General features: G+C 46.3%; 1 protein-coding gene across 2 annotated transcripts in view; it reads left to right on the forward strand.

Moving 5' to 3' along the window:
* LOC147689414 (vomeronasal type-2 receptor 26-like) overlaps positions 1 to 26,869 on the forward strand; it is a 340,528-nt gene that overhangs the window by 283,891 nt on the left and 29,768 nt on the right. For both annotated transcript variants that reach the window (XM_086940094.1, XM_086940093.1), the window contains one exon: positions 96 to 219. In XM_086940094.1, the coding sequence (XP_086796220.1) occupies positions 96 to 219 (124 nt within the window). The remainder of the gene's footprint in view (positions 1 to 95; positions 220 to 26,869) is intronic.

The raw sequence follows: 26,869 nt of genomic DNA on the forward strand, positions 1-26,869 counted from the left end.
TCTCTCAATCTGCTGGTTGTGTGATATTTCAAATATGATGTTTGCCTCTTTCCCAGTTTATTTCTCACACATGTTCTTCTTCGCCTCCTCTCCAGGTCCCTCGCTCTGTGTGCAGTGAGAGCTGTCTTCCTGGGTACAGGAAGGTCCCTCTGGAGGGGAAACCCATCTGCTGCTATGACTGTGCCCCCTGCTCAGAAGGAGAGATTACCAACAAGATTGGTAGGTGATAAAACACTGCATTGCCTACGAATGATCCTTTCCAAAGACCCAAATGAGAAGACTTGCACATGTAAATTACTCACAAGTGTAAGTTCTTATTTGGAGTTCATAAGTAACATTTCTTCTAATATAGAACATTATGCAATGAAGTGGCATCAAAATGATCCATGCAAATAGAAAGGCTTAGATTCAGAACCTTATTGTTTATTCCCTTCAATCTTTCATATTTCTAAGGTTGGGAAAGAGGACTCCTTTGGGGTGCAATACCCTTTTAATACCAACCATTGTGTTATGCTTATGGGCAGATTTACTAAGAGTTTGTTCCTTGTTTGCATCGGAAAAGTGGTGTAAACCTGGTGCAAAGTATTGTTTTGAGGCTTACTTTCCAGTGCAGATTCTGAATTGAGTTGGACAGTAACCCTAATTAATACAACGTAGCACTATGAGCTAGTTTACGCCATGGAGACATACCATGGGTGGTACATGGGTGTTCCCACGCACTCATCCATGGATGTTGACACTAATCCCTATCTACTAACTTTAATAGGAAAGGTATAGGCATCAAACAATTACGCATCCTCAAGGCAGTTGTAAAGTTGGAAAAAATATTTCAAAATTTGCACCATACATCACACATACAAAGTGGTCATTTTATGAAACATTGAATTCTGTTCTGGAAGAGTACACTTTCAGTATAATTCTTTAACTTGACATAACTCAATCACCCTCACCCTGTGGTGTAAGGGTGTAATTGGCACAAGGCAGCCTAAGGTACGGCCGCACTAGAGGACAGAGAAACATCACCATATCTTAATAGATCATTTTGGTTGCTGCTCATGGTAAAAAAAAGGTTTTTAGCAAATTGATTAAGGAGAAGTTTAGGAAGGTTCAAACACTCACCGTCAAAACAGTAAGCCCATTGGTATTCACAAACTGCACTTCTGTAGTTAGCATATCCAAATATTTCAGCAAAGCAGGTGTAAATGCTTTCCCGCTTGACCTGGAGTAAGCCCAGCACCACAAATGGGCAACCCAAAAAATACAGCTGTGGGGTAGAGTTTCTGCCCCTTGGTTAAATGACTCCTTGAAAAATTCGAAACTAGCTTGTAAACAGGCTGAGAGAAGATGGAGGCGGGGATATAAAGATTCAGACAGGGTGCTTTGGAAGGTTAAAAACTTAAAGTATAAAATATTGACCCATAAATCAAAGCTGACTATTTCTGCTCCGCGATTTGCAGTGCTGCGAATAGCTCTAGGAGCTTTTTTAACATACTGAACAGTCTCACTAGTCCTGACTGTTCTAAGAATTAGATACCCCCTCGCAGGAACTATGTGAGAACTTGGCCAAGTTCTTCAGAGACAACATTGAATTGATCATCAAGGACCTGGAGGGCCCCTCGAAGTCTAGCAGCTCCCCTGTCCCAAGGGATCAAGCATTGGAGGGTGTAGACACTCGCTCCATCTGGCAACTTGCTGATCAACTATTGGAGTTTCCACCCCTATTGGAGGAGGATTTCAGCACGTTGGCAGGGGTATTTCCTCCGGTTCGCCTTTGGACCCGGTCCCACACAAGATCTGGAAAGAGTATGAGATGAAATTATTCCCTACTCTTTGCTTGATCTGTAACCAGTCATAGGCCATTGGTATAGTCCCCTCTCATTGGAAGCAGGCCCTGGTATCCCCGTTGCTGAAAAAACCATCCTTGGATCCCGAGTGCTCTAAGAACTACAGGCCTATCTCCTTACTACCTTTTCCTGCAAAAATTGTTGAACACATGGTTAGCGTATCTCTCTCTAAACATCTGGAGCAGCATCAGTTGCTGGAGGAAGTGCAATTTGGATTTCGGCCTGCCCATGGGACCAAGACGGCCTTGGTGACCGCCATGGATGAGCTTTAAAGGCGTGCAGACAGGGGACAGGCAGTCAAACTGATCCTGCTCCATCTGTCTGCCGCCTTTGATACGGTTAACCATGAGATCCTTTTGAGAAGACTGAGTGAGGCTGGGGTGAGAGGCTGCGCTTTGTGCTGGTTCTGCTCCTTTTTACAGGGCAGACAGCAGGCAGTGTCCCTCCCGCCATTTCAATCCACTTTCTCCCAGGTGCCGCATGGGGTCCCTCAGGGTTCAGCTATTAGCCCTATTCTGTTCAATCTTTATTTAAAACCCATGATTACGGTTATCAAATCTTATGGGATCCATACCATAAACTACGCGGACGACACTCAGTTGATCATCTCTTTTGAGGGTGAGGACTCAATACCATTGGATTTGTTTCATGAGTGTCTGTGGGACACGGCCGGCTGGCTACAGAACAACTTCAATTTAACGCGGCTAAGACAGAGGTTCTCTTTTATGCAGGGTGTATAATTCCTCGTCATTTCCCAGGCGATTTTTGGCCCCCTGAAACATCGGTCAAAGTTCGTCCTGTTGAATCTGTCCGTAACCTGGGCATCATGCTGGATAATAGACTCCCTATTGAAGCTCAGGTTGTGAAAACAACAACTTGCTGCTTTGCAATTATTAGGTCCCTTTGGAAGATCTTGCCTCTACTACCCTCCCATGCGCGTGCTCTGGTGGCTAGATGTACAATATTGAGCAGGCTCGATTATTGTAACCCCCTCTTACTTGACTCCCCTAGTTTCTTGCTGGATAGGCTGCAGAGAATTCAATCAGCTGTAGCTAAATTGGTTTTAGGGCTGCCTAGAAGATCATCCGCCTCAGCAGCATTGGCTGAATTACACTGGCTCCCTCTTAAGCAGAGAGTACAATTCAAGTCCCCCTGTCTTGTTTTTAAAGCCCTTCATGGGCTAGGACCCCCAGTAATGAAAACAAAATTGTCTTGGTACTCTCCCACTAGACTGCTTTGTTCTTCATCGGCTAGACTGGTGAGAGTACCTAGATTTAGGAAAGTTAGGTCAGAGGGTAGATCTTTTGGGGTGGCAGCACCCAAACTGTGGAACAGCCTCCCTTGGGAAATTAGGCAGATTAGGGAGCTTCTCCCTTTCAGGAAATGTGTGAAGACCTGGTTGTTTCCTTAGCCTTAGTCTCCTGTGCATGCCCGTCATTTGTTTTGCCCTCTTGTAGATCTCAGCGCCAGGATGCCTGTAAGGTGACAGTGCACTTCATAAGTTGTTTTAATAAAATAATAAATAAATAAACCACTGGTATTTCAACAACCCCCCCTATCCATAGTAACACAGACAGGCTCTTATAATAACACCATATAGCAAGTAATGTTAAAATAAAATAATGTATTTAGACTTTTAAAACATATGTATAACTTTATTTATTTTAAAGAAATAATGTATTATTTTAAAATAAACAACTCTTTATTATTAAATAGTTTAACACACCTTTAAGCTTACGAATAAACATAACCTAAATCATTTAAAGATGATCTAATTTAAAATAATTCTATAGAATATTTTTTGTAGTATCACTACATCATAAATAAATATGGATAAGTTATTTAGGTAGACATTTTCTAAAATTCATTAAAAAATAATTGTCATTTAATTTAATATATTCAAATCATCAAATATTTTTAATTTAAAACTCAGTTTGTTGTGCTGTAATATTTTTTTATTTTTTTCTACTGTTAAAGTACATATGTAAAATTAATTTACATTAATATGTAACAGAAATACTTGTGTATTTTTTTTAAAGTTTAATAAACTTTAAAAAATTGTCCTATACTTTACAATTAGGAGATCTCCACCCAGTGGCCATGACTTTGTGTCAAAAGTTACTAGTAGTATCATTACACTCTTAGGCTGAGGCTCTACTTCCTGGTTTCAGTGAGATGGGGCAAGTAAGTCAACACTAAGGGGCCTATTATGATGTTGGTCGGAGTTTCCTCTGAATGACACCGTGGTGGAAACTGGACCGACTGACCTCTGGTCAGCGGTCCCGAACGCCTAATTATGATGGGACCGTGCATGGTGCAGTTGCATACCCTCATTTCCCTATGGGAGCATGTATCACAGCCTTAAACTGGCCTTAGTACATGCTCACATAGGGAAATGTGAGGTTGTGTTAATCCCTGCACCTCGAGGAAGGCACCTCAAGTACCTGCCACATGGTGCAGGGATTAACAGGGGGGCACAGAGGCTGTAAGGGAAAGGGATCCTTGCTAGGGGCCCCAAAACACAATTTCCAACAGGGTTTTCATGTCAGAAAGGCCAACATGAAAACCCTACAGGAAACCGTGCATCGTAATCCGGGCGGCGCAAACCACCATCCATATTGATTACGGGCCAGTTCCGAATGGCTGGCAGGCCCCTTGAGCCTCTCGGAAACCAGCCGGAATGATCGTCCGGTTTCAATTCTGACTGGCTGCAATGTAATCAGCCAGTCAGAATTGAAACTGACTATGCCCTAGGCTTTATGACCTACATCGAAATCGGCCCTTATGTAGTATATTTACACTCAGAAATGGCAAACATGCTTTGCCTGATTGATCACCCAAGGGGGGGTGGGTGGGGGGGGTTCGGGGGGAGGGGTGGGAGGGGTGGGCAGGGTTACAGGAGGCACACACAGGTACTAACTACACACACACATACACACAAAACTTTTTGGCTAGTTTTGTTTCTTTTTTTTGTCATGGAATCCAGACGGGCATTGGTATACCCTTTAGATGGCTAGGTTAGAACCATTACAAATTGTCTCAGTCAATGTTTGTTGCTTGAATGATGTGTCAAAGAGACAAAAGGTGGCCATGGGTTTGCGAACACTTGGGGAAAATATCATATGTTCACAGGAAACCCATGTAGGACAGTCTCAAATACACCTACTAAACACATTAGTGTTTAAAGTAGTGGGCACTACCACACAAGGAGCCAAAACAGAGGGAGTAGGAATTTTAACTGACAGAAGATTTGCTATCAGAAATCCATGTACCAAATCAGATTAACTAGGGAGGTGGGCCATCACTCAGATTCAACTCCCTAACGATATTTCTCTCACCCTCTGCTCATTATATGGGAGCAATGCTGACGATCCTGGGGTCATTAACCAAGTCTCCAGTGAATTAGCACACTGGCCCACCCCGATAGTGCTATGTGGGGACTTTAATATACACCTACCTGGCAATTGGGATACTAATACAACCTGGAGATACAAAGGAAGGAAGCCCCAAGTCTTTCAAGCCCTAACTAACCCTATACAGACTCATGGACTGATAGATAGCTGGGCGAGTAAAAACCCTTCACTACCTGGGTACACTTTTTACTCGGCTCCGCATCAGGTACTGGTTAGACTGGACTATTTTTTTGTTTCTGCATCATTGGCCACCAGCTTTACTATAGATATTGCACCCCGTTTTATGTCCGATAATAACCCTCTTATTCTCACCATAAAGGAGCTTGGGCAATCTAGAGAGGCTTCCAGATGGAGCTTTGAGACATGTTAGACCTGGCACCTTGAGTCTCCCTTCCACTTTTTGCTGATGTGCCTCCGATGTTTTGCTGGTTTTCCGATACTCAGGGCACTGCGCCACGGCTGACCCGTGCCGCAGTGCAAGTGCTCCCTACTGTAAATTGTACATGCGATTGGTATCCATGATTGGTTATTGTATTTACTGTTAGTCCCTAGTAAAGTGCACTAGGAGTGCCGGGGCTTGTAGATGCCAATACTGCTGGTGGGCCTGCAGCGCTGGTTGCGCCACCCACCGAAGCAGCCGTAAAGATGTGTCTGGGAACTGCGACCGCAGAACCCGCGTGCGGTCTCGTACTGTCACGCTAGCTGGGCAAGTGCACCCACTTGCCAGCCCCCGAACCTTCCCTTGACTACATGTTAGTCACCCCTATGGTAGGCCTGCGGGCAGGGTGCGTTGTAGGTGTAAGGTAGGACAAGCCCTGATGTGTGTGGCATGTCCTAGTAGTGACTTACAACCAAAACCGTATTTCACTATTGAAGGCTACCTGCTCCATTAGGCCAGACTGAGCTGCTGGAATTATTACACCCTATAATCCCAGCAGGCTCAAGGAGCATGGTAGCGCGTCGTGTTTAGTATGCCTGAACTCAGGATGATAAAATATTTCTTGTAGACAAGTTTATTTTAGTATCCTGTGTTTGCAAATGCTACTTTTAGAAAGTTAGCCTTTGCTTGCCTAACCATTTCAGCCCGCCTCTGCTGGTATGTGTATCTGACTGTCTGGGACTTGTGAGTGACAGGGCTGGGAGGATGACAGGTGGTGAATGCGCAGATTACACCTTAGTGGGAGGTAGGAGTGGCTCTTGACTCTGGATCTTGCTGTGCTCTGCCACCACAATGCTGGCTCCACCCTCCTGGGGAGCGTCGGATGGTTCAGCCGACACCTGGCCCAGGAAGGGCGAAGCCCCATCAACAAGGTACTCTGGCTGCCCCTGTCCGCACAATGCTGGCTCCACCTCCTGTGGGGCGTCTGATGCGCCTGCCCCTCACACTGAAAGCAGAAGCCGGAGTACACCCGCCAGGGTACTCGAGGACTGAGAGTGGCTATGCAAAGGCCCCCCTGGCCTGCGAGAACAAAAGAAATGCCATATAAAAGAAGGAGCCCTGCTCCTTGAAAATTAGATCCTGTTTGGGCTACAGAAGGAACTCTGCCCGACGAAAAGGACCGGGAAGGACAAGGAAGAGTGCTGTCTCTTGCCTGTGTCTGGTGCCTTGCTGCCGAAGGAGAGAAAAAGGAAAGACTACGAAAAGACTTTTGCTTTACAAGACTTTGTGCCGAACTCTGCTAAAAGATCTCCAAGGGCTTGAAACTGAGCTTGCCCCCTGACCAGCGTCCCAGGACCAGTGGGCGCTACACCCTGAAGAAAGCAACTGCGTGTGCTGCTCCTCGCGGCAGTACTGACGGAGGAATCTCCTCCAAGGCAACGACATCCACCTGACCACCGTGACCGGGGCCCAGAGCAACAGCGAGAGCAAAGTGAGGACCAGCCGCCGCTGGCCCGAACACCGTGACCGCAACTGCACCGGGAGCCCGAGAGCAATGCGAAGGAGGACCTGTCCGGTCCGAGCTCTCGAGTTGACTGCGCAACGAGCAGCCAATCCACTTGCAAAGACGGACAGCCGCCCTGTGAGAGTCCCCTAGGTCGGCACCTTGCCCGACAGCTCAGCTGTGAGCGCACAGCTGCACCGGCACTTGGCTGGGTACGTCCTGCACTTGAGGACCGTACTGCCACTTGCCGCCACCACGCAACCGCCGCCTCCAGGGTCGGAGCGGACGACGAGGAAAGGACCCTGCCGCCACAGAACACCGCTGCCCCGGATGACCCGTGAACTGCTCGGCTGAGAGCCGCAACGAACAGCGACCCCGGGAAGGCAACGCGACGTGGGACAGATCCCCTGGGAGCCGCCTGCTCCACAAGAACTTTGTTGAACTGGGCAGAAGGCCCTCAAGAACTCTTATTGCTAGAACGAACTGTGGCAACTTGAATTAAGTAACTTGGAACCGCTATTTGAAAGTTTGATAACTGTATTCATAAGCCGGCTTAAAACTTATATAAAGATATATATTTTTACAGAATACAGTTTGGTCTCATTGTGTGGTGGGTTGGTTGTGAGGGTGTAATATTGCAAGTGTTTAACCCTATGTGCCCCAAAGATTAGCCTACGACTGCTTAAGCCACACTACCTAGAGGGTAAGCAGAGGTTGTCTGGAAGGTAACCCTCAGCCCTGACGAGGAAGAGAGAGTCCCTGCTTGTCGCTAGTGTTGCACTGCGCCAACTAGAGCCTCCCCCTTCCTACATTGGATGCAGCGGTGAGGATTTTTCGAATTTACACTTGCGGTATCTATACCTTAGCTTCCGACCATTGCACAGTGATTTCAGTCTAGTTACTTAGCCACAGACTTTGCTTTTCGCTGAAAGAAGATTCCGAGTGTGAGAACCATGCCGGGCACGAAGAGCCTGGATGGAGCGGAGTCCACGACCTCTGAGGTGTTGGAGGTGGAGTGGGCCGCCGCAAAGCTGGACAAATACTCAAAGACGGAGCTGAAGTTTTTCTGTAAGAAACTCAAAGTTCCGCACGCTGGATGCAAGAATAAGCCAGAATTCTACAAGGCCCTGAAAGCCTGGATAGAGTCCAGAAAGGCCCCGTAGGATCAAGATGCCCTCGCGGAGCAAGATGCGACTGAAGAGCAGAATGCACCTATGGATCTGGTGGATCTCGAAAGGCAAGACAGCGTGCACAGCTTTGGTAAAGGCCTGTCGCCAGAGGAGCTGGCAGACAGGAAGGAAACAAGGAATCACGAAAGAAAGCTGGCAGAATTGAAAATCCAACTGGAGTTGGAAACAAAAAGAATGGCGCTGGAAGAGCGAAAGCACCAAATGGATTATGAAGTGAAAATGAGGGAGATAAGTCTCAAGGAGAGAGACTTGGATCGTCCTCCCTCTGGTGGCAGCACATCGCCAGTGCAGGTAGAGTCAAGAGTGCACCTTCCGAAGGACGTAGTTAAGGAGTTCTTTAAGGGGGATGACATAGGACAGTGGTTTAGGGCATACGAGGTAGCCATGTCCTCCCACCGGGTCCCTGACAAGGATTGGGGAGCGGGGTTGTGGGGAAGGTTCCTTAGCGAAGGGCGAGATACCTTGCTAGATTTGCCCGTTGAGAAACAGAGATCCTATTCCCACATGAAAGAAGCTTTAATGCGCAGGTACGGGCTTACCCCTGAAATGTATAGACAGAAGTTTAGGGGATGTACTAAGTGGCCTGGGAATACGTATGTGGAGTATGTGACTTATTTTTGCAGAGCACTGGATGGTTGGGTGAAGGGTAGCAAAGTGAATGATTTTCAAGGTCTCTTTGATTTAATTGCATGGGAGCACTTGTCTGATCACTGTTTTCCTGAGTTACGCCAACACCTGATTGATAGCAAGCTGTCCAACCCGAGGAAGCTTGCTGAGGAGGCGGACCGCTGGCTCAGCACCAGGGTCCACAAGGGTCCCGTGGGAGACTCCGCCAAGAGTGGGCAGGGTCCCCAGCAGAAGAGTGGGGGGGACAAGCGGGGAAAACAGAAAGGGTTCCAAAAAGGCCCCCAAAGTAGTTCCCAGGGGAACCAGCAGCAAGGTTCTCAGCCTCCCCCACCCCCAAAGCAGAATGGGGCCCGACAGGTAAACCTGTTCCAAAGGGGCCCTTCAATTGTTACAAATGTGGCGAGCCTGGGCACATATCCAGTGACCCCAAGTGTCGCCTGTTTGGAAAACCCGCACCCACTGGTGCTCCGCCCCGTCAAGTGACCAGTGTTCACTTAGGAGAAGAAGTGATGGTCCCGGGGGGTGGAGATCCCGTTCAGATGACCCTAGTCTCGCTAGGAGACAGTGAGATGATTCCTACGAACTACCTGCCCTCTAACACTAAGAAATATTGGCAGATGGTGATCATCAATGGCAAGGAAGCTGAGGCTCTTCGAGACACAGGAGCCAGTGTGACTGCAGTGAGGCAGCACCTGGTGTCTCAAGAGCAGGTTGTACCCCATGCCTACTGTAGGGTTATCAACGCTGATAATTCTGAGAGTCAGTGTCCGATGGCTCAAGTTCCCTTCGAGTGGGGGGGGGTCTCTGGTACTCTGCAGGTCTGTGTAAGAAAAACCATGCCTGTTGACTGTTTGCTAGGGAATGACTTGGAGCACTCCCCTTGGGAAAAGGTGGAGAAAACGACTCACCTGCGGATGGTGGGTCTGCCTGACTGGGCGTGCGTGACCACCCGGTCAATGACAGCCAGTAGGGGTGATCAAGAGGTCCTGGGGCCTGAAGGAGAGGCCCAGGAACCGGCCTTAGGGAGAGGGCGCAGGGGGCGCGGGAAACCGGCCCCTGAGGTTCCCACGGTCCAGGAAGAAGCAGACCTTGAGGGGGATGCCCTGGAGCCTACAGGGGAACAGATCGCCGAACTGGGGGACCTGCCTGAGCTGACCCATTGGCAGCAAGAAGGAGGACCCTCCAGGGAGGAATTCTGCAAGGAGCAGAAGGAGTGCCCCTCTCTCATGGGTATGCGGCAGCAGGCTGCAGACCAGGCCAATGGTGTTTGAAAAGAAATAATTAGGAACTAATATTTAAACAAAGGACTTAAGCGGACTAGTGACAGCACAAACTGTGATTAAACAGAATGCATGGTACAAAATTATTTTATTAAATATTCATTATGATAAAAAACATTGTTGTATGAATATACATGATTATTGTGTGCATGCCTCCATTATATATGTGACGTTATCTACATATACAAACATATATTGTTAAATCTTATACATCTTTTATGATTGAAAAAGCAGAGGTTTGTTTTGGCACAAATATACATTAAAACATGGCTAAATATGTCTTCTACGCGCGTTTCAGCTGAGGGCCTTCATCAGGGAGCCATGTAGGTATCCAAGTAGACCTATGCATTTAGAAAGATATAAACAGTAACAGTGCTTGTCAATGTCCTTAAGGTGTCCTAAATATATACATGTTAAAAAAAGCATAGAGCTTTGTGATAATACATATTATACAGTGGTGCAACATAAGACAGTGATATCATGAAAAGGTACTTGAACCTCACCTAATATTTACAGTTATATACAGTTTGCTAGCTATTTCAGATCAGTACGTTTGGTAAGTTAAAATACAGCCTAACTATACATGCAACTATCGCTGAGCAATATGTTGAAGAATAAAGGCAGTGGGGAGGAGACTTGAGTGGTAACCAAATTAACATTCTAAATTGTGAGTGCTGATACAGGATGAGAGGGGAAGGGCCCGTAGAAGGTTAAGAGAGTCTGAGGCATGATATACAGAAGAGGTTAGGATGGAGGTAGGATAAGGTGAAGTATAAGGGAAGAGTAAAGGAATAGGATAGGAGTGTAGAGCACAGTGAAGGGTGGGCATATACAGGCCTAGGGTAATACCTGAGCGTGTAATTGGCGATGGTTCTTACTGGTTGTAGTCAGAAATGGATAGTCTGTCAGCAGGACTTGAGCGCTGATTAATGATAAAATATAGAAAAATTTGAATAGTTATCAGTGGCTCAAAGAATAAAGGCCCAGAGAATTCATAAACAGGTTATGGAACGTATAGGTACCTTTAATATGTTTTGTCTATTTGTTTCCGAGTGTCTATTTTCACATGTTTTGCTATTTAAGGAAAAGCTTCCAGTATGGAGCTGTGAAATAAAAAATGACTTCTTTAGAGATTAGATGTGTCGTATTTGGGTCAAGGAAACTGATGGGTGACATATAATGGGGGTAGTACCTGTGAGGAACCTCCTAGTTGCTGCGAGGCTGCGTGTTGCTGATGCACAGTAGGTGATGTGTTGTAACCTGCATATCACAGTAGATATAATGGTTAAGAATGGAAATTTGGTGTAGTAGCCAATAGTCACGATATTGATAGCTCAATAGTACCTGTATATTAGGGTAAATAGTTCTCAGGTTGTGGGTCTGTTGACGGTTCTGGTCGCAATGGAAGTCTAGGTATTAAAAAAGGGACATGGAAAAGATGTGAGTAATTAAACAGGGGGGGGGTTGTATTCTGGCACGTTAACTTTTACTGCTAAGGAATGAATGTACATATGTAGGTTAATACCTTAGATTCCCGTCAGCTGCATATGTAATGGGGGTCTGTGGGCTTCAGGGCGTCAACACGCAGGTGTCCTCATGTTATCGGCAGTACGGAGACAGCTGGAGTCACTAGGGGTTTAGAGGGGAGAGAGAGCACAAAGCCAACACTGATTGTTAGGCTGTGTTCTATGAGGCGGGTGGGAACGCAGTTAAAGGCGTCGTGGTCCTATGTGTGTAAGGGCTTACCTGGCGTTTTTCTCTTGCTTGCCTTCCGATCGGGGGGTCCTGTCGGCGTCTATACGGGTGGCGCCAAGGTTGGGATAGCGTGAATGGCGCCGGGTATTTTTAAGCCGGATAGGTTATTTTGGGGAGCCAATGCGCGTGGGTGCTCGGCGTGACATAGACATAGACGACGGACTATGCGTGATAGCGTCCAGACAAAGTGCTGTAAGGTCGCAGACATATTGGAAAGGTGGATAGTGTTCGAATTGGCTTGATAATTTGATTTATTAACATCTAGATGGATCCCGAAAGAGTGGCGCTCGGGATGTTAAAGTTGACTGGGCCATTGTGGGTGGCCAAATATTAACGTGTGTGACTATTATACAAACTAGCCATTGCTACTTGTGGCTAAAAGTTGGTAAACTTGTTGGGAGGGAACGAGTGCTCAATGAGAGCTGATGAGTGAGCAGACATGTTGGAGGGGAAGTGGAAGTCTTTAATTAGAAAAGTTTTATCCACGTGGAATTGAGATGGGGAAGAGATGCGATAATGGAAAATGGTGTATGACAGAATTGGTTATAGGGGGTCCAGGAACCATGGACTGTTCACATTTATGCAGAGTGATGGCTAAATTTAGCCATGATTATATTTCAGTACCTGGTCCCATGGTATCTCGTTGTTCATACCCTTGGTATATGTATCCAAGGTAAAAATCCAATATACCTCGCGGCATTTACGTACCTGGGTGCTGAGTGCGCCAGATGTTTTATGGATTTTTTCTAGGGTGAACCAACGAATATCATTGGGGTTGTGTTTGGCCTCCTGGTAGTGCTTAACCAGGGGGGCTAGTTGCTTACCTGTACGGATAGCTGATCTATGCTCTGATAGATGGGTGGACATCATCCTAGCGGTTTCGCCCACGTAGCCCTTGTTGCACGGGCAAAGTAGGAGATACACCACATTGGTGGTTTTACAGTTGGTTAGAGTTTGTGGGCAAATATTCTTATTGTTGAAATTTAGTTCTTTGGTTTCAATGGCAAATTGGCAGGCAGTGCAGTCAAGACACTTGTAGTTGCCTGTCACTGGTGTCAAGTCAGTGAGCATTCTTTGTGATGGAGCTTTTTTGTTGGGTTCCATTCTTGATCTTACTACCAGATCTTTAAGGTTTTTATTTTTCCGGTACGCAAACATTGGTTTGGCCAGGTGATTTTCTTTGGGTTTTGTTGCATTGAGGATGTGCCAGTTTGAGAAGATGATATGTTGGAGCTTCGCATTCATAGTGGAATGCCTGGTCACGAAGACCATTCTTGATTGCGGTTCTTTCACTTGCGGTGTTAGTAGGTGCTGTCTATCGAAGAATCGTGCTCTTTTGTACGAGTCACGTACTAAGCGTTTGGGGTATCCGCGGGATAAGAATTTCTGCTTCATTTCAGTTGCTCTTGTGTCAAAATCTGTGACAGAGGAGCAATTCCTTCGAACCCGGAGGAATTGACTGAAAGGGATGCTAGATTTCTGGGTTTTAGGGTGGTAGCTGGTGTAGTCTAGTAATGTGTTACGGGCGGTTGGTTTGACATACAGGTCTACACTAAGGTGGTTGTTCTTACTAATAATGTTGATGTCTAAAAACTCAACCTGTTTCTGACTAGATGTGGCAGTAAAATGCATGTTTGTGTCACATAAGTTTAGCCATGATACAAAGGTGGATAGTGGTTCTGTTTCTGAAGTCCAAATGAAAAAAATGTCATCTATATAGCGAGCCCAAGATGAGATGGACTCGCTAAAAGGGGCAATTTCATTGTATATGAATTTGGATTCAAATTCAGCCATGTATATGTTGGCTACAGTAGGCGCGCATGAAGCCCCCATGCTGACGCCCTTGGTTTGTTGAAAGAGCAGGCCATTGAAGTCAAATGTGTTTTCTGATAAGACTATTTTTAGACAGTCCAGGATGAAATTTTTTGGGCAGTCAATGTGGTATGTATCAATGAACCATGAAACAGCTTCAATGGCTCCTGATTGCGGAATGTTTGAATATAGTGCTTCTATATCCATTGTTGCTAACCACTGTTTTTCAGGGTCAAATTTAAGGGATTCCACGATGTTGATGATATCCCTTGTATCTTTTACGTGAGATTTAGTTTTGGGTATATGAGGTCTCAAGATGGTGTCGATGTACTTTGATAGAGGCAACGTAATGGATCCAATAGTGGAGACTATGGGTCTGTACGGAGGGTCTTGGCTGTTTTTGTGTATCTTAAGGACCCCATAAATCGCTGCCATTTTGGGTTGGCGAAAATTGAGGAATTGCCATTCCTTCTCACATATTACGTTGTCGTCAAGGGCCTTAGTTGTTAAGGACAGAATTGTAGACTGGACTCTTTTGGTAGGGTCTTTACGTACTGGAATATAGTGGTTGGTGTTATGCAGAAGTTTTTCCATATTCGATATATATTGGTTGGTGTCTATTACCACAATGCCTCCCCCTTTATCACAACATTTAATTGTGATGTTTTTATCTCTTTTGAGTTCTGCAAGAGCTAGATGTTCTTCATACGATATATTGAAGCTGGGGGGCGGTATGAATTTGGTTGCTGCTATGAGTTTATTGTACACTACATGTTCAAATGTGGCAATCTCTGGTGATACTTGCTCTAAGGTGGGTAAAAAGGTAGACGCTGGTTTAAGGCCTGATAGGTTGGTGATGGTTTCCATTTCAGTGGTGTTTGATTCGAAAAAGTTTTGAAGTCGGATCTTCCTAAAGAAGGTCATGAGATCTTTGAATAGTTCAAATCTGTTGATATTGCAATGAGGGACAAAGGAAAGCCCTTTGGTTAGTAGCTTTTCTGTTGCCAGGGTGAGGGATTTATTGCTCAAGTTAAAAATGGGTATTTCTTCTAGTCGCGCCAATATTGTGCATGGTGAGTCACTAGGAATTGGTTGGGGTTGGAGTATATTCCTGGAGCTTCCTGGTAGTTCTGAGGAGGAGGGGGATAGGCATGCATGAGGGGGCGTGGGTATTGGTGATTCAGAGGAGGTGGATAATGCTGGTTGTATTGTTGTGGGTTGCCTCTGTGTCGCTGCTGGTATCTGGGTTTCCAGCGTCCCTGGGGGTTCCCTCGCCTGGATAAAAAAGGCCTGTTGCCTCTGTTTTGTCCTCCCCTTTGTTGTGCTCCCTGATCTGGGTCACTGGTATTACTCTCATTGTCTGACCCTGATGTATTAGAGAAGGTGGTGACTTTTTTAGGTATGGGTTGTTGATTGGAGGCATAGCTATTGTCGCCGAGTGGTTCTGGCTGATAATAGTTGTCTGCCAGATAAGGATAGACTTTTTCGTTGCTGAAGTATTGGATGTCTTTTTTGAGTTTATCTGTTTTCCTCTTTAAGAGGTAGTCATTATATGACTGTAGATCTTTTTCAATTTCCTCTAGTTTTTTAATTGCGTCTTCCTTTGCTGTATTGTTTTTAAGTTTGAGCTCTAGTTCTGCTATTTCTTTTAAGAGGGTCTCTACTAGATGTTTGGCAGTCTCTACTATCAGCATCATGAGATCCCTAGAGCATCTACTTGCTATAAGGGACCATATTTCTAGAAATCTTCTTATTTGTACGAAAAGTCCTGGGATGTTTTTAACTCGTAGGCCTTGAGGAATAACTCCAGCTTTAAGATATTGAAGCATGAAGTGGCCATGCAGTTCTATTCTTTTTGTCTTTTTCTTCAGGGCTAGCAATTGTTGGTATTCAGTGTTTTGCAAATTTGAGCTTACGGGTGTGTCTGTGGTGGCTAATTCACCTACCATGGATATAAAGTCATCATCAGAAAACCCAAATGTGGGTAATTTATCCATAATGGGTCGTTGATAATAGGGGGGCTGTGAACGTGTGAAATGTCAGGGTAGGGAATGGGGGGGAAAAAACAGGGGAGAGTGGGAAAACAGTGTCGGTGATGTACAAAGAGTGAAAGGGGAAAAGAAAGAATAACAGGGAGAACAAAAGGTGCAGGTTCAAGGAGGCGATAAGAGAAAAAGGTGAGTAAAACTAATTAGACCCCCGCACAGACAGGCTGTGGAGACAATATATGTAAGGAAGAAGGGGTATCCCCGACTAGAGTTCCTAATTCGGGATAGGTAAGGTATTTGAAAAGAAATAATTAGGAACTAATATTTAAACAAAGGACTTAAGCGGACTAGTGACAGCACAAACTGTGATTAAACAGAATGCATGGTACAAAATTATTTTATTAAATATTCATTATGATAAAAAACATTGTTGTATGAATATACATGATTATTGTGTGCATGCCTCCATTATATATGTGACGTTATCTACATATACAAACATATATTGTTAAATCTTATACATCTTTTATGATTGAAAAAGCGGAGGTTTGTTTTGGCACAAATATACATTAAAACATGGCTAAATATGTCTTCTACGCGCGTTTCGGCTGAGGGCCTTCATCAGGGAGCCATGTAGGTATCCAAGTAGACCTATGCATTTAGAAAGATATAAACAGTAACAGTGCTTGTCAATGTCCTTAAGGTGTCCTAAATATATACATGTTAAAAAAAGCATAGAGCTTTGTGATAATACATATAATACAGTGGTGCAACATAAGACAGTGATATCATGAAAAGGTACTTGAACCTCACCTAATATTTACAGTTATATACAGTTTGCTAGCTATTTCAGATCAGTACGTTTGGTAAGTTAAAATACAGCCTAACTATACATGCAACTATCGCTGAGCAATATGTTGAAGAATAAAGGCAGTGGGGAGGAGACTGGAGTGGTAACCAAATTAACATTCTAAATTGTGAGTGCTGATACAGGATGAGAGGGGAAGGGCCCGTAGAAGGTTAAGAGAGTCTGAGGCATGATATACAGAAGAGGTTAGGATGGAGGTAGGATAAGGTGAAGTATAAGGGAAGAGTAAAGGAATAGGGTAGGAGTGTAGAGCACAGTGAAGGGTGGGCATATACAGGCCTAGGGTAATACCTGAGCGTGTAATTGGCGATGGTTCTTACTGGTTGTAGGCCAATGGTGTTCAGGCCAAAACACATTACGTGTACTGGGAGAACGACCTCCTGTATTCAGAGCCTAAGGCTGCTGAACCTGGGTCAGCCCGTGTGCTGGTGGTACCCCAGAAGTTCAGAGCCTTCCTACTGGGTCTGGCTCATGATGTGCCTTTAGCAGGACATTTGGGGATGGACAAGACCTATGACAGGCTTGTCACCCACTTTTACTGGCCCCAAATGCATAAGAGTTCAGACGCTCATTGCAGAACCTGTCCGACTTGCCAGGCAAGTGGGAAGACCGGAGGGAAGAAGAAGGCTCCCCTCCTACCCTTCCCTGTGGTCGGTACGCCATTCCAGCGAGTGGGTATTGACATCGTTGGGCCTCTGGACCCCAAGACAGCCATGGGCAACAGGTTCATCCTGGTCTTGGTGGATCATGCCACCCGGTACCCTGAAGCCATCCCTCTGAGGACAGTGACGGCCCCCGTGGTGGGACGTGCACTGATGGGAATTTTCTCACGAGTAGGATTCCCTCTAGAGGTGGTGAGCGACAGGGGGACCAATTTCATATCCAAGTATATGAAGTACCTTTGGCAAGAGTGTGGCGTAACCTATAAGTTCACCACGCCTTACCATCCCCAAGGTAACGGGTTGGTTGAAAGATTCAACCGAACCCTGAAGGGCATGATCATGGGCCTAGAAGGTCCGATGAGACGTAAGTAGGACGTCCTCTTACCATGCCTACTCTTTGCGTATTGCGAGGTACCACAGAAGTCCCTAGGGTTCAGCCCCTTTGAGCTACTGTACGGTCACCCCGTGAGAGGACCACTGAGTTTGGTAAAGGAAGGCTGGGAGCAATCTCCCAGGAAACCTCCCCAGAATGTATATAGCTACATGCTGGCCTTCAGAAACAAAACCAGACGCTTCAGACAACTTGCCGAGGCAAATCTGGAAGCGAGCCAGGAGGAGATGAAGCGGTGGTATGACCAGAATGCCACTCTGGTCGAGCTTCAGCCTGGACAAGAGGTGTATGTCCTGGCCCCGGTGGAGCCCTGTACCCTTCAGGATAAGTGGACAGGCCCATTCGAGGTTGTGGAGCGCAAGAGCCCCGTGACATACTTGGTGGACATGAAGACGCCCAGAAACCCTTTGCGGGTCCTACATGTCAACCGCCTCAAGCCCCACTTACGAAGGTCCGAAGTGGGCATGTTGTTGGCAACTGATGACGGAATGGAGGAGGAGTCGGAGCCTCTTCCTGACCTCTTAGTGGCCTGTGAGAAAGATGGGTCAGTGGATGGAGTTAACCTCTCACCCACCCTGACCCCCGAACAACAGGAAGACTGCCGCCAGTTGCTGGGGCAGTTTCCAGATCTGTTCTCCCTGGTTCCGAGTGTCACAGATTGGTGCGTCCATGATGTGGACACTGGAGACAGCTTACCTGTGAAGCATAAGGCTTACAGGGTGACTGACAGGGTCCGGGCCTGCATCAAGGAGGAGGTCTCCAAGATGCTTGCCCTGGGGGTGATTGAGTATTCCAGCAGTCCTTGGTCCAGCCCCGTGGTCTTGGTTCCGAAGGCTGCTGCGCCGGGAGCCACACCCGAACTCCGGTTCTGTGTGGACTACAGAGGACTCAATTCAGTCACGAAGACTGACGCGCACCCCATCCCCAGAGCGGATGAGCTCATTGATCGGCTAGGGGCTGCTCGGTTCCTCAGTACGTTTGATTTGACGTCTGGGTACTGGCAGATCGCCTTGACCGATGGGGCAAAGGAGAGGTCGGCATTCTCTACACCAGATGGGCATTTCCAGTTCCGGGTTATGCCATTTGGAATGAAGAATGCCCCTGCCACCTTTCAGAGATTGGTCAACCAGGTGTTGGCTGGGCTGGACGAGTTCAGTGCCGCCTACCTGGATGACATCGCGGTGTTCAGTGGCACCTGGCCAGAACACCTGCGACACCTCTGGGAAGAGTTGATGGCTCTGCGCAGAGCAGGCCTCACAATCAAGGCAAGCAAGTGCCAGATTGGGCAGGGTTCCGTGGTGTACTTGGGACACCAAGTTGGGAGTGGCAAGGTAGCACCCTTGCAGCCCAAAATTGAGACCATCCTGGCTTGGGAACTCCCCAAGACCCAGACTGCAGTGAGAGCCTTCCTGGGGCTCACTGGGTATTACAGGAGGTTTGTCAAGGGCTATGGCACGATCGTGACCCCCTTGACAGAGCTGACTTCGAAGAAGCAGCCCAGGAATGTGATTTGGACTGACACCTGTCAGAAGGCTTTTGACACCCTGAAGACTGCCATGTGCACGGCACCCGTGCTCCTGGCTCCTGATTTCTCCAAGGAATTCATAGTGCAAACAGACGCTTCAGAGCATGGTGTAGGGGCCGTTCTTTCACAGATGACTGAGGAGGGCTTTGACCAACCCGTAGCCTTCATAAGTAGGAGGTTACTTTCACGGGAAAGTAGGTGGAGTGCAATAGAGCGTGAAGCATTTGCTGTGGTCTGGGCGCTGAAGAAGCTAAGACCCTACTTGTTTGGGTCTCACTTCCGAGTTCAGACGGACCACAGGCCCCTCAGATGGTTGATGCAAATGAGGGGTGAGAACCCGAAACTGTTGAGGTGGTCCATTTCTCTACAGAGTATGGACTTTACGGTGGAACACCGCCCTGGCACCGATCACGCCAACGCTGACGGTCTGTCCAGATTTTTCCGCCTTAGTGATGTGGAACTCCCTGGGGAAGGGTAATTCCCCCCACATTTCAGCTGGAGGGGAAACATGTTAGACCTGGCACCTTGGCGTGAGTCTCCCTTCCACTTTTTGCTGATGTGCCTCCGATGTTTTGCTGGTTTTCCGATACTCAGGGCACTGCGCCACGGCTGACCCGTGCCGCAGTGCAAGTGCTCCCTACTGTAAACTGTACATGCGATTGGTATCCATGATTGGTTCATTGGATTTACTGTTAGTCCCTAGTAAAGTGCACTAGGAGTGCCGGGGCTTGTAGATGCCAATACTGCTGGTGGGCCTGCAGCGCTGGTTGCGCCACCCACCGAAGCAGCCGTAAAGATGTGTCTGGGAACTGCGACCGCAGAACCCGCGTGCGGTCTCGTACTGTCACGCTAGCTGGGCAAGTGCACCCACTTGCCAGCCCCCGAACCTTCCCTTGACTACATGTTAGTCACCCCTATGGTAGGCCTGCGGGCAGGGTGCGTTGTAGGTGTAAGGTAGGACAAGCCCTGATGTGTGTGGCATGTCCTAGTAGTGACTTACAACCAAAACCGTATTTCACTATTGAAGGCTACCTGCTCCATTAGGCCAGACTGAGCTGCTGGAATTATTACACCCTATAATCCCAGCAGGCTCAAGGAGCATGGTATGCCTGAACTCAGGATGATAAAATATTTCTTGTAGACAAGTTTATTTTAGTATCCTGTGTTTGCAAATGCTACTTTTAGAAAGTTAGCCTTTGCTTGCCTAACCATTTCAGCCCGCCTCTGCTGGTATGTGTATCTGACTGTCTGGGACGTGTGAGTGACAGGGCTGGGAGGATGACAGGTGGTGAATGCGCAGATTACACCTTAGTGGGAGGTAGGAGTGGCTCTTGACTCTGGATCTTGTTGTGCTCTGCCACCACAATGCTGGCTCCACCCTCCTGGGGAGCGTCGGATGGTTCAGCCGACACCTGGCCCAGGAAGGGCGAAGCCCCATCAACAAGGTACTCTGGCTGCCCCTGTCCGCACAATGCTGGCTCCACCTCCTGTGGGGCGTCTGATGCGCCTGCCCCTCACACTGAAAGCAGAAGCCGGAGTACACCCGCCAGGGTACTCGAGGACTGAGAGTGGCTATGCAAAGGCCCCCCTGGCCTGCGAGAACAAAAGAAATGCCATATAAAAGAAGGAGCCCTGCTCCTTGAAAATTAGATCCTGTTTGGGCTACAGAAGGAACTCTGCCCGACGAGATGGACCGGGAAGGACAAGGAAGAGTGCTGTCTCTTGCCTGTGTCTGGTGCCTTGCTGCCGAAGGAGAGAAAAAGGAAAGACTACGAAAAGACTTTTGCTTTACAAGACTTTGTGCCGAACTCTGCTAAAAGATCTCCAAGGGCTTGAAACTGAGCTTGCCCCCTGACCAGCGTCCCAGGACCAGTGGGCGCTACACCCTGAAGAAAGCAACTGCGTGTGCTGCTCCTCGTGGCAGTACTGACGGAGGAATCTCCTCCAAGGCAACGACATCCACCTGACCACCGTGACCGGGGCCCAGAGCAACAGCGAGAGCAAAGTGAGGACCAGCCGCCGCTGGCCCGAACACCGTGACCGCAACTGCACCGGGAGCCCAAGAGCAAAGCGAAGGAGGACCCGTCCGGTCCGAGCTCTCGAGTTGACTGCGCAACGAGCAGCCAATCCACTTGCAAAGACGGACAGCCGCCCTGTGAGAGTCCCCTAGGTCGGCACCTTGCCCGACAGCTCAGCTGTGAGCGCACAGCTGCACTGGCACTTGGCTGGGTACGTCCTGCACTTGAGGACCGTACTGCCACTTGCCGCCACCACGCAACCGCCGCCTCCAGGGTCGGAGCGGACGACGAGGAAAGGACCCTGCCGCCACAGAACACTGCTGCCCCGGATGACCCGTGAACTGCTCGGCTGAGAGCCGCAACGAACAGCGACTCCGGGAAGGCAACGCGACGTGGGACAGATCCCCTGGGAGCCGCCTGCTCCACAAGAACTTTGTTGAACTGGGCAGAAGGCCCTCAAGAACTCTTATTGCTAGAACGAACTGTGGCAACTTGAACTAAGTAACTTGGAACCGCTATTTGAAAGTTTGATAACTGTATTCATAAGCCGGCTTAAAACTTATATAAAGATATATATTTTTACAGAATACAGTTTGGTCTCATTGTGTGGTGGGTTGGTTGTGAGGGTGTAATATTGCAAGTGTTTAACCCTATGTGCCCCAAAGATTAGCCTACGACTGCTTAAGCCACACTACCTAGAGGGTAAGCAGAGGTTGTCTGGAAGGTAACCCTCAGCCCTGACGAGGAAGAGAGAGTCCCTGCTTGTCGCTAGTGTTGCACTGCGCCAACTAGAGCCTCCCCCTTCCTACAAGACAGCTTTACTGTACGACTCTAATTACGTTAATCACATGCAAGGATAGATTCAGGAGTTTCTGGAGATAAATATTGGTTCCACTTCCCAAATGACAGTCTGGGACATCTTAAAGGCAGGGATCAGAGGTGAGACCCTCAGGTTCTACGTCCAAAAAAATAGAGCGGAAAAAAATCAGGTCAAGGATCTCCAAGAAAAATTAAGAAAAATAGAAATAAAGCTTACCCAAGCAATCCATGCAGGGTTAGATTGTCAGCCAGTCCAGCAAGAAGCAGTTCTGGCCAGGGCAGAAATAGGGGCGGTGTTTACGGAAAAAATGTCAGCTAAGTGGGCAGAGGCAAGGGAGAAGACATATGTAGTGACAGCATTGGGCATCATTTAGCTGTTAGGATGAGACAACAAACTACCTTCAGTGAAATCCATGAAATCAGACTTTCTTCAGGTACAGAGATTACTGATCCTAGTTTTATTCGGCATGAGTTCCAGGGGTTTTATGCTAAGGAAGAAAGCTGTTTCATGGCCGATGCCCTAGATAGAGAGATCCTTGAATATCTCAGTGAGATCGAACTAAGCCAGCTTAGCTTAGAAGATAGTGAACTTTTTGACCTTACCCCTACATGGGAAGAAATCCTGGATGCCCTCAATAGCCTCCCTGATGGGAAGGCTTCTGGCCCTGACGGCATCCCCATTGAATTTTTTAAAATCTTTGCCAATCAAATCAAGGTCATATTTACAGAGGTAATTACATCCATCTTTAGCGGACTATCTCCCCCAGCCGCCTGGTCCAGTGCTAGAATCTCCATTTTTCCAAAAAAGGATAAATCTCCACTAGATATGAGTTCTTATAGACCAATACCTCTAATCAACTGCAATTCCAAAATATTTTCCAAGGTATTAGCCTCCAGAATATCCCGAGCAGTGGAACCCCTTGTCTCAGAATAGCAACATGGTTTTATACCCAAGAAGGGGACCACCGAACATGTCAGGAGAGTTATTACTCTCTTTGATGCTGCCCAAGTAGCCGGAGACCCGATGTCACTAATATTACTCGATGCCGAAAGGGCTTTTGACCGGGTCTCATGGCGATTCTTTTGGAGGCTAATGGACAGGATGGGGTTCAGGGGCAGGTTCATGTAGGCGACGCAAGCACTTTATCACAATCCAACTGCTAGTGTCGCCATAAAAGGACAACTGGCGGAGCCCTTTAAAATCTCACGAGGCACCAGGCAGGGCTGCCCCTTCTCCCTGCTACTGGTCGCTCTCTACCTAGACCCCCTTATCAAGCAAATAGAGAAAAATCATAACATCTCTCCCGTAATATACTTCCAAAACAGCTGTAAAGTCTTGGCTTACGCTGATGATCTCGCCATTACTACTCCAGACCCTGCCAATTCCACACGGGCGCTAGAAAATGAGGCCCACAAGTTTGGGAGATTATCTAGGTATGCCTTAAACAAGAACAAAATGCAGATACTAGTAAACAACAAAATCACCTGGACTGACGCCAGAGTGGTGCCAAAGGCCAAATACTTGGGCGTACTGGTTTCATCTAGGCTGGAGGAAATAGTCACAGTCAATCTGGCTCCCCTTGCTGTCCAGACAAAGAAGGCATTAAAACAAATTGATAATTTACATCTAACGCTGGTTGGCAGGTGCAACGTCATTAAAATGACTTATTTCCCAAAGCTGCTTTATGTTTTTCGCTGTATACCCCTTGAGTTCAGTAAAAAAGACCTACTCAAATTTCAACAAATCTTCACCCAATTTATTTGGGCATACGCTCAGCCCAGACGTGCACTAAAACATCTCATGTTACCGAAAGACAGAGGGGGATGGGCTTTTCCTAACATCACCTTATACTATTGGGCGGCAGTCCTACAATATAGTTCAGTCCTACAAAGAGAATCTACTCTTGGAGCTGAACCGTCTTTACCCTCACCCTTTCGGTCCTTGTTAGGGGAACAACACTGGAGCTGCTTAATCCGTGAAACAACCTATGGATACTAGAATCGCGTTAAATTTAAGACGCTAATGAACTCTTATAAAGTTTCCTGCCATGTCTGAAAAATCCTTGGAATTGGTAGATTTAACTCGTACTCCCCAATAACCAACAACAACAACTTACCTACTATATTTAGTTCATCCTACGTGTCTGAATGGCACAGAGCAGGGATAATAAAATTAGGGGATCTTATAACAACCAGTGGGATCGAATTCTTTTCGACTTTACAGACTAGATTCAAACTAAAAAGTCAAGATCTATTTAAATACATGGCCATATATGACTACCTCTCTAGGAAAGTGGGAGGAGCCAACGGATTTGCTGAGGTTGAGCTTATGAATACTCTCCGGAATATCACTGCTGCTCGCATTGTAAGTATTTATCAAATATTAAATAAGGAAACCCCAGACGACTTAGAATCTATTGCTACTAAATGGCATACCAAACTTGATTCCCCCTCAAAGTGTTTTTTTACAATTCCTTGCGGTTATCACAACAAATCCTAATTTCTGCCAAACTACAGGCACCACATTTTAAAACTATATTTTTTCTTATATGACACCTTGTAAAATCATCAAGTGGGGATCTGGGAAAGGAACATTATGCCCATGTTGCTCTGAGGTAGGGGCGGACTCTCTACATATATTTGCAACATGCCCAACTATTGACTCCACCCTACTCAGAATACAGAAATTACTTGGTGAAATAACACATCAACCAATCCTCCTAAATCCTACGACCATTCTTTTGGGAGCACAATCTGACTCTTCAAGAGTAAAGAAGGAAGGGTTGATTTTTATTGCAATGGCAGTTTGGAGGATATGCGTTTCATCCGGATGGCTAGATTCTGAGTCTCCCTCCTACGCACAATGGTTGGCTAGATTAGTTGCTACATACCATCTAGAAAAATCTGTACATGCCAAGAAAGGACGAAGGAAAAGGAGGACTAGGCTTGAAGTTTGTGGGGCATTCTCCAAATGGATTGATCAACAAGGGCAAGGGGACCAAGAGACATAGTAGGGTCACTAGAAACCTACAATACCTCTTTTAGGTAAATTCTTCTGTTACTGTATTCTTTATTTTTGGTCTTTTGTTTATGCTTCTTTGTACCTGTGTCACTGGCTTTTATTGGTTGTGAGGTTTGGGGGAATGGCGGGGGGGGGGGGTCTTGAATTCTCTTTCTTTTGATGCTTTGCTAAGATGCTGCTTTTGTGAAAAACCAATAAAAATATATATTTTTTAAAAACAGAAATGGCAAACAGCCAAAGCTAGTATATTTACTGCGCACTGCAAGTCTAAACTTAAATATGTAAATTGGTATATTTGTCTTATAAATAGTGAGCATAAATTCACTCTTATACTTTTGTATGAATTTCATACGTTTGGCTATTCACAATTTTCAAGTGTAATAAACATATATTTTTTTACATAAAATAAAAAAACACAACCTAGCCATTTTATTACCAAATAGTGCTAAACAAATTGAATTAAAACTTGAGTTTAATTATTGCAAATTAAATTTTAATTTTAAATATATTTTTTACTATGGAAAATATTAATAGTTAAACTAATAATATATGTAGATATTGTGTGCACTTTTTAAGACACTCAAACACATACACATATGCACATAATTAACTGACAGTAAGGGATATCACTGGACTAACTACTAACTTTGGGTTCCGGAGCAGAATGCTGCCTAGCGTAAAGTGCTTTAATGTCTCGGCAGGGTTGATGAGTGCTATATAAATACATTTTTTTTACAGAGTTTCATATAGCAAGAACTTGACTCAAAGGTATGGGGTATCAATGTGCTTTACACAAGCACCAGTTGCATTACATGAGGACACATTCATTTTTGTTAGGCACAGGGAGATTAAGGGCCCGATGTAGGTGGCCCAAATACCGGTCGGTAACGGTGAAATTCTGTAAATTTCACTGTTACCGACCGGTATTTAGCCATTGCTGATGTAGGGAAGGAATCAGTAATAAGGAATCGGTAAATACTGATTCCTTATTAACGATTCCTTATTGGCCTTGCATTTAAGGAATCAGTAATACCTATTCCTTACATGCAATGTAGAAAGCACACAAAAGAGTGCTTTTTGGCCTTAAGGAATCGGTAATTACCACCAACTTCAAGTTGGTGGTAATTACCAAATTCATTTAAAAAAGCACTTTCTTGCTTTTTTTGCAGTGCCTTGTGGCACACATCCATGCCCTTGGGGCATGGATGTGTGCCACATTTCAGGGGTGCAACAAAGTGTCCTTTGGCACCCTTGAAATACCTTCCGGTATTTCCAAATCGGTAATACTGAATCTGTAAAACCAAATGTCTTCGCATTCCTTCCTACGGGCCTCCAAGCCGGCTCACTGGCGGGATAGATGCTGTGATGAAACAGCGGAGGGATCACCATTTGTACCCACTTGATATACCATTGCGGCCCTGTTACTCACATGGCAAGCTCAGCACAGCGTGGGGACTGAGGGTCTCTTATTATATACTCTCTAGTTTGCATGGATCTGGGCTCTACAATGCACTGAGAAAAAGATCGTCTACTTTCCCCTAACAGCCCTACTTCATCTACCTCGTACAGGAGGCTGGACTAGATTAGATGATTGGTTGCAAAGGGGCATGATGATTATGGAGCACTGGTTTCCGAACAAGCAATTGCAGAGCTTCCCTTTACTAATGGACATGTTTTCCTTTCCCCAACATTATTTTTTTCTCTATGTGCAGTGGTGGCCACTATTTGTTGGCCATGGGGTTGGGGTTGGACTTAAACCCCCCAAGCACAAT

The sequence above is a fragment of the Lissotriton vulgaris genome, chromosome 10 (assembly GCF_964263255.1).
Source record: "Lissotriton vulgaris chromosome 10, aLisVul1.2, whole genome shotgun sequence".
In the NCBI taxonomy this organism is placed as follows: Eukaryota; Metazoa; Chordata; class Amphibia; order Caudata; family Salamandridae; genus Lissotriton; species Lissotriton vulgaris.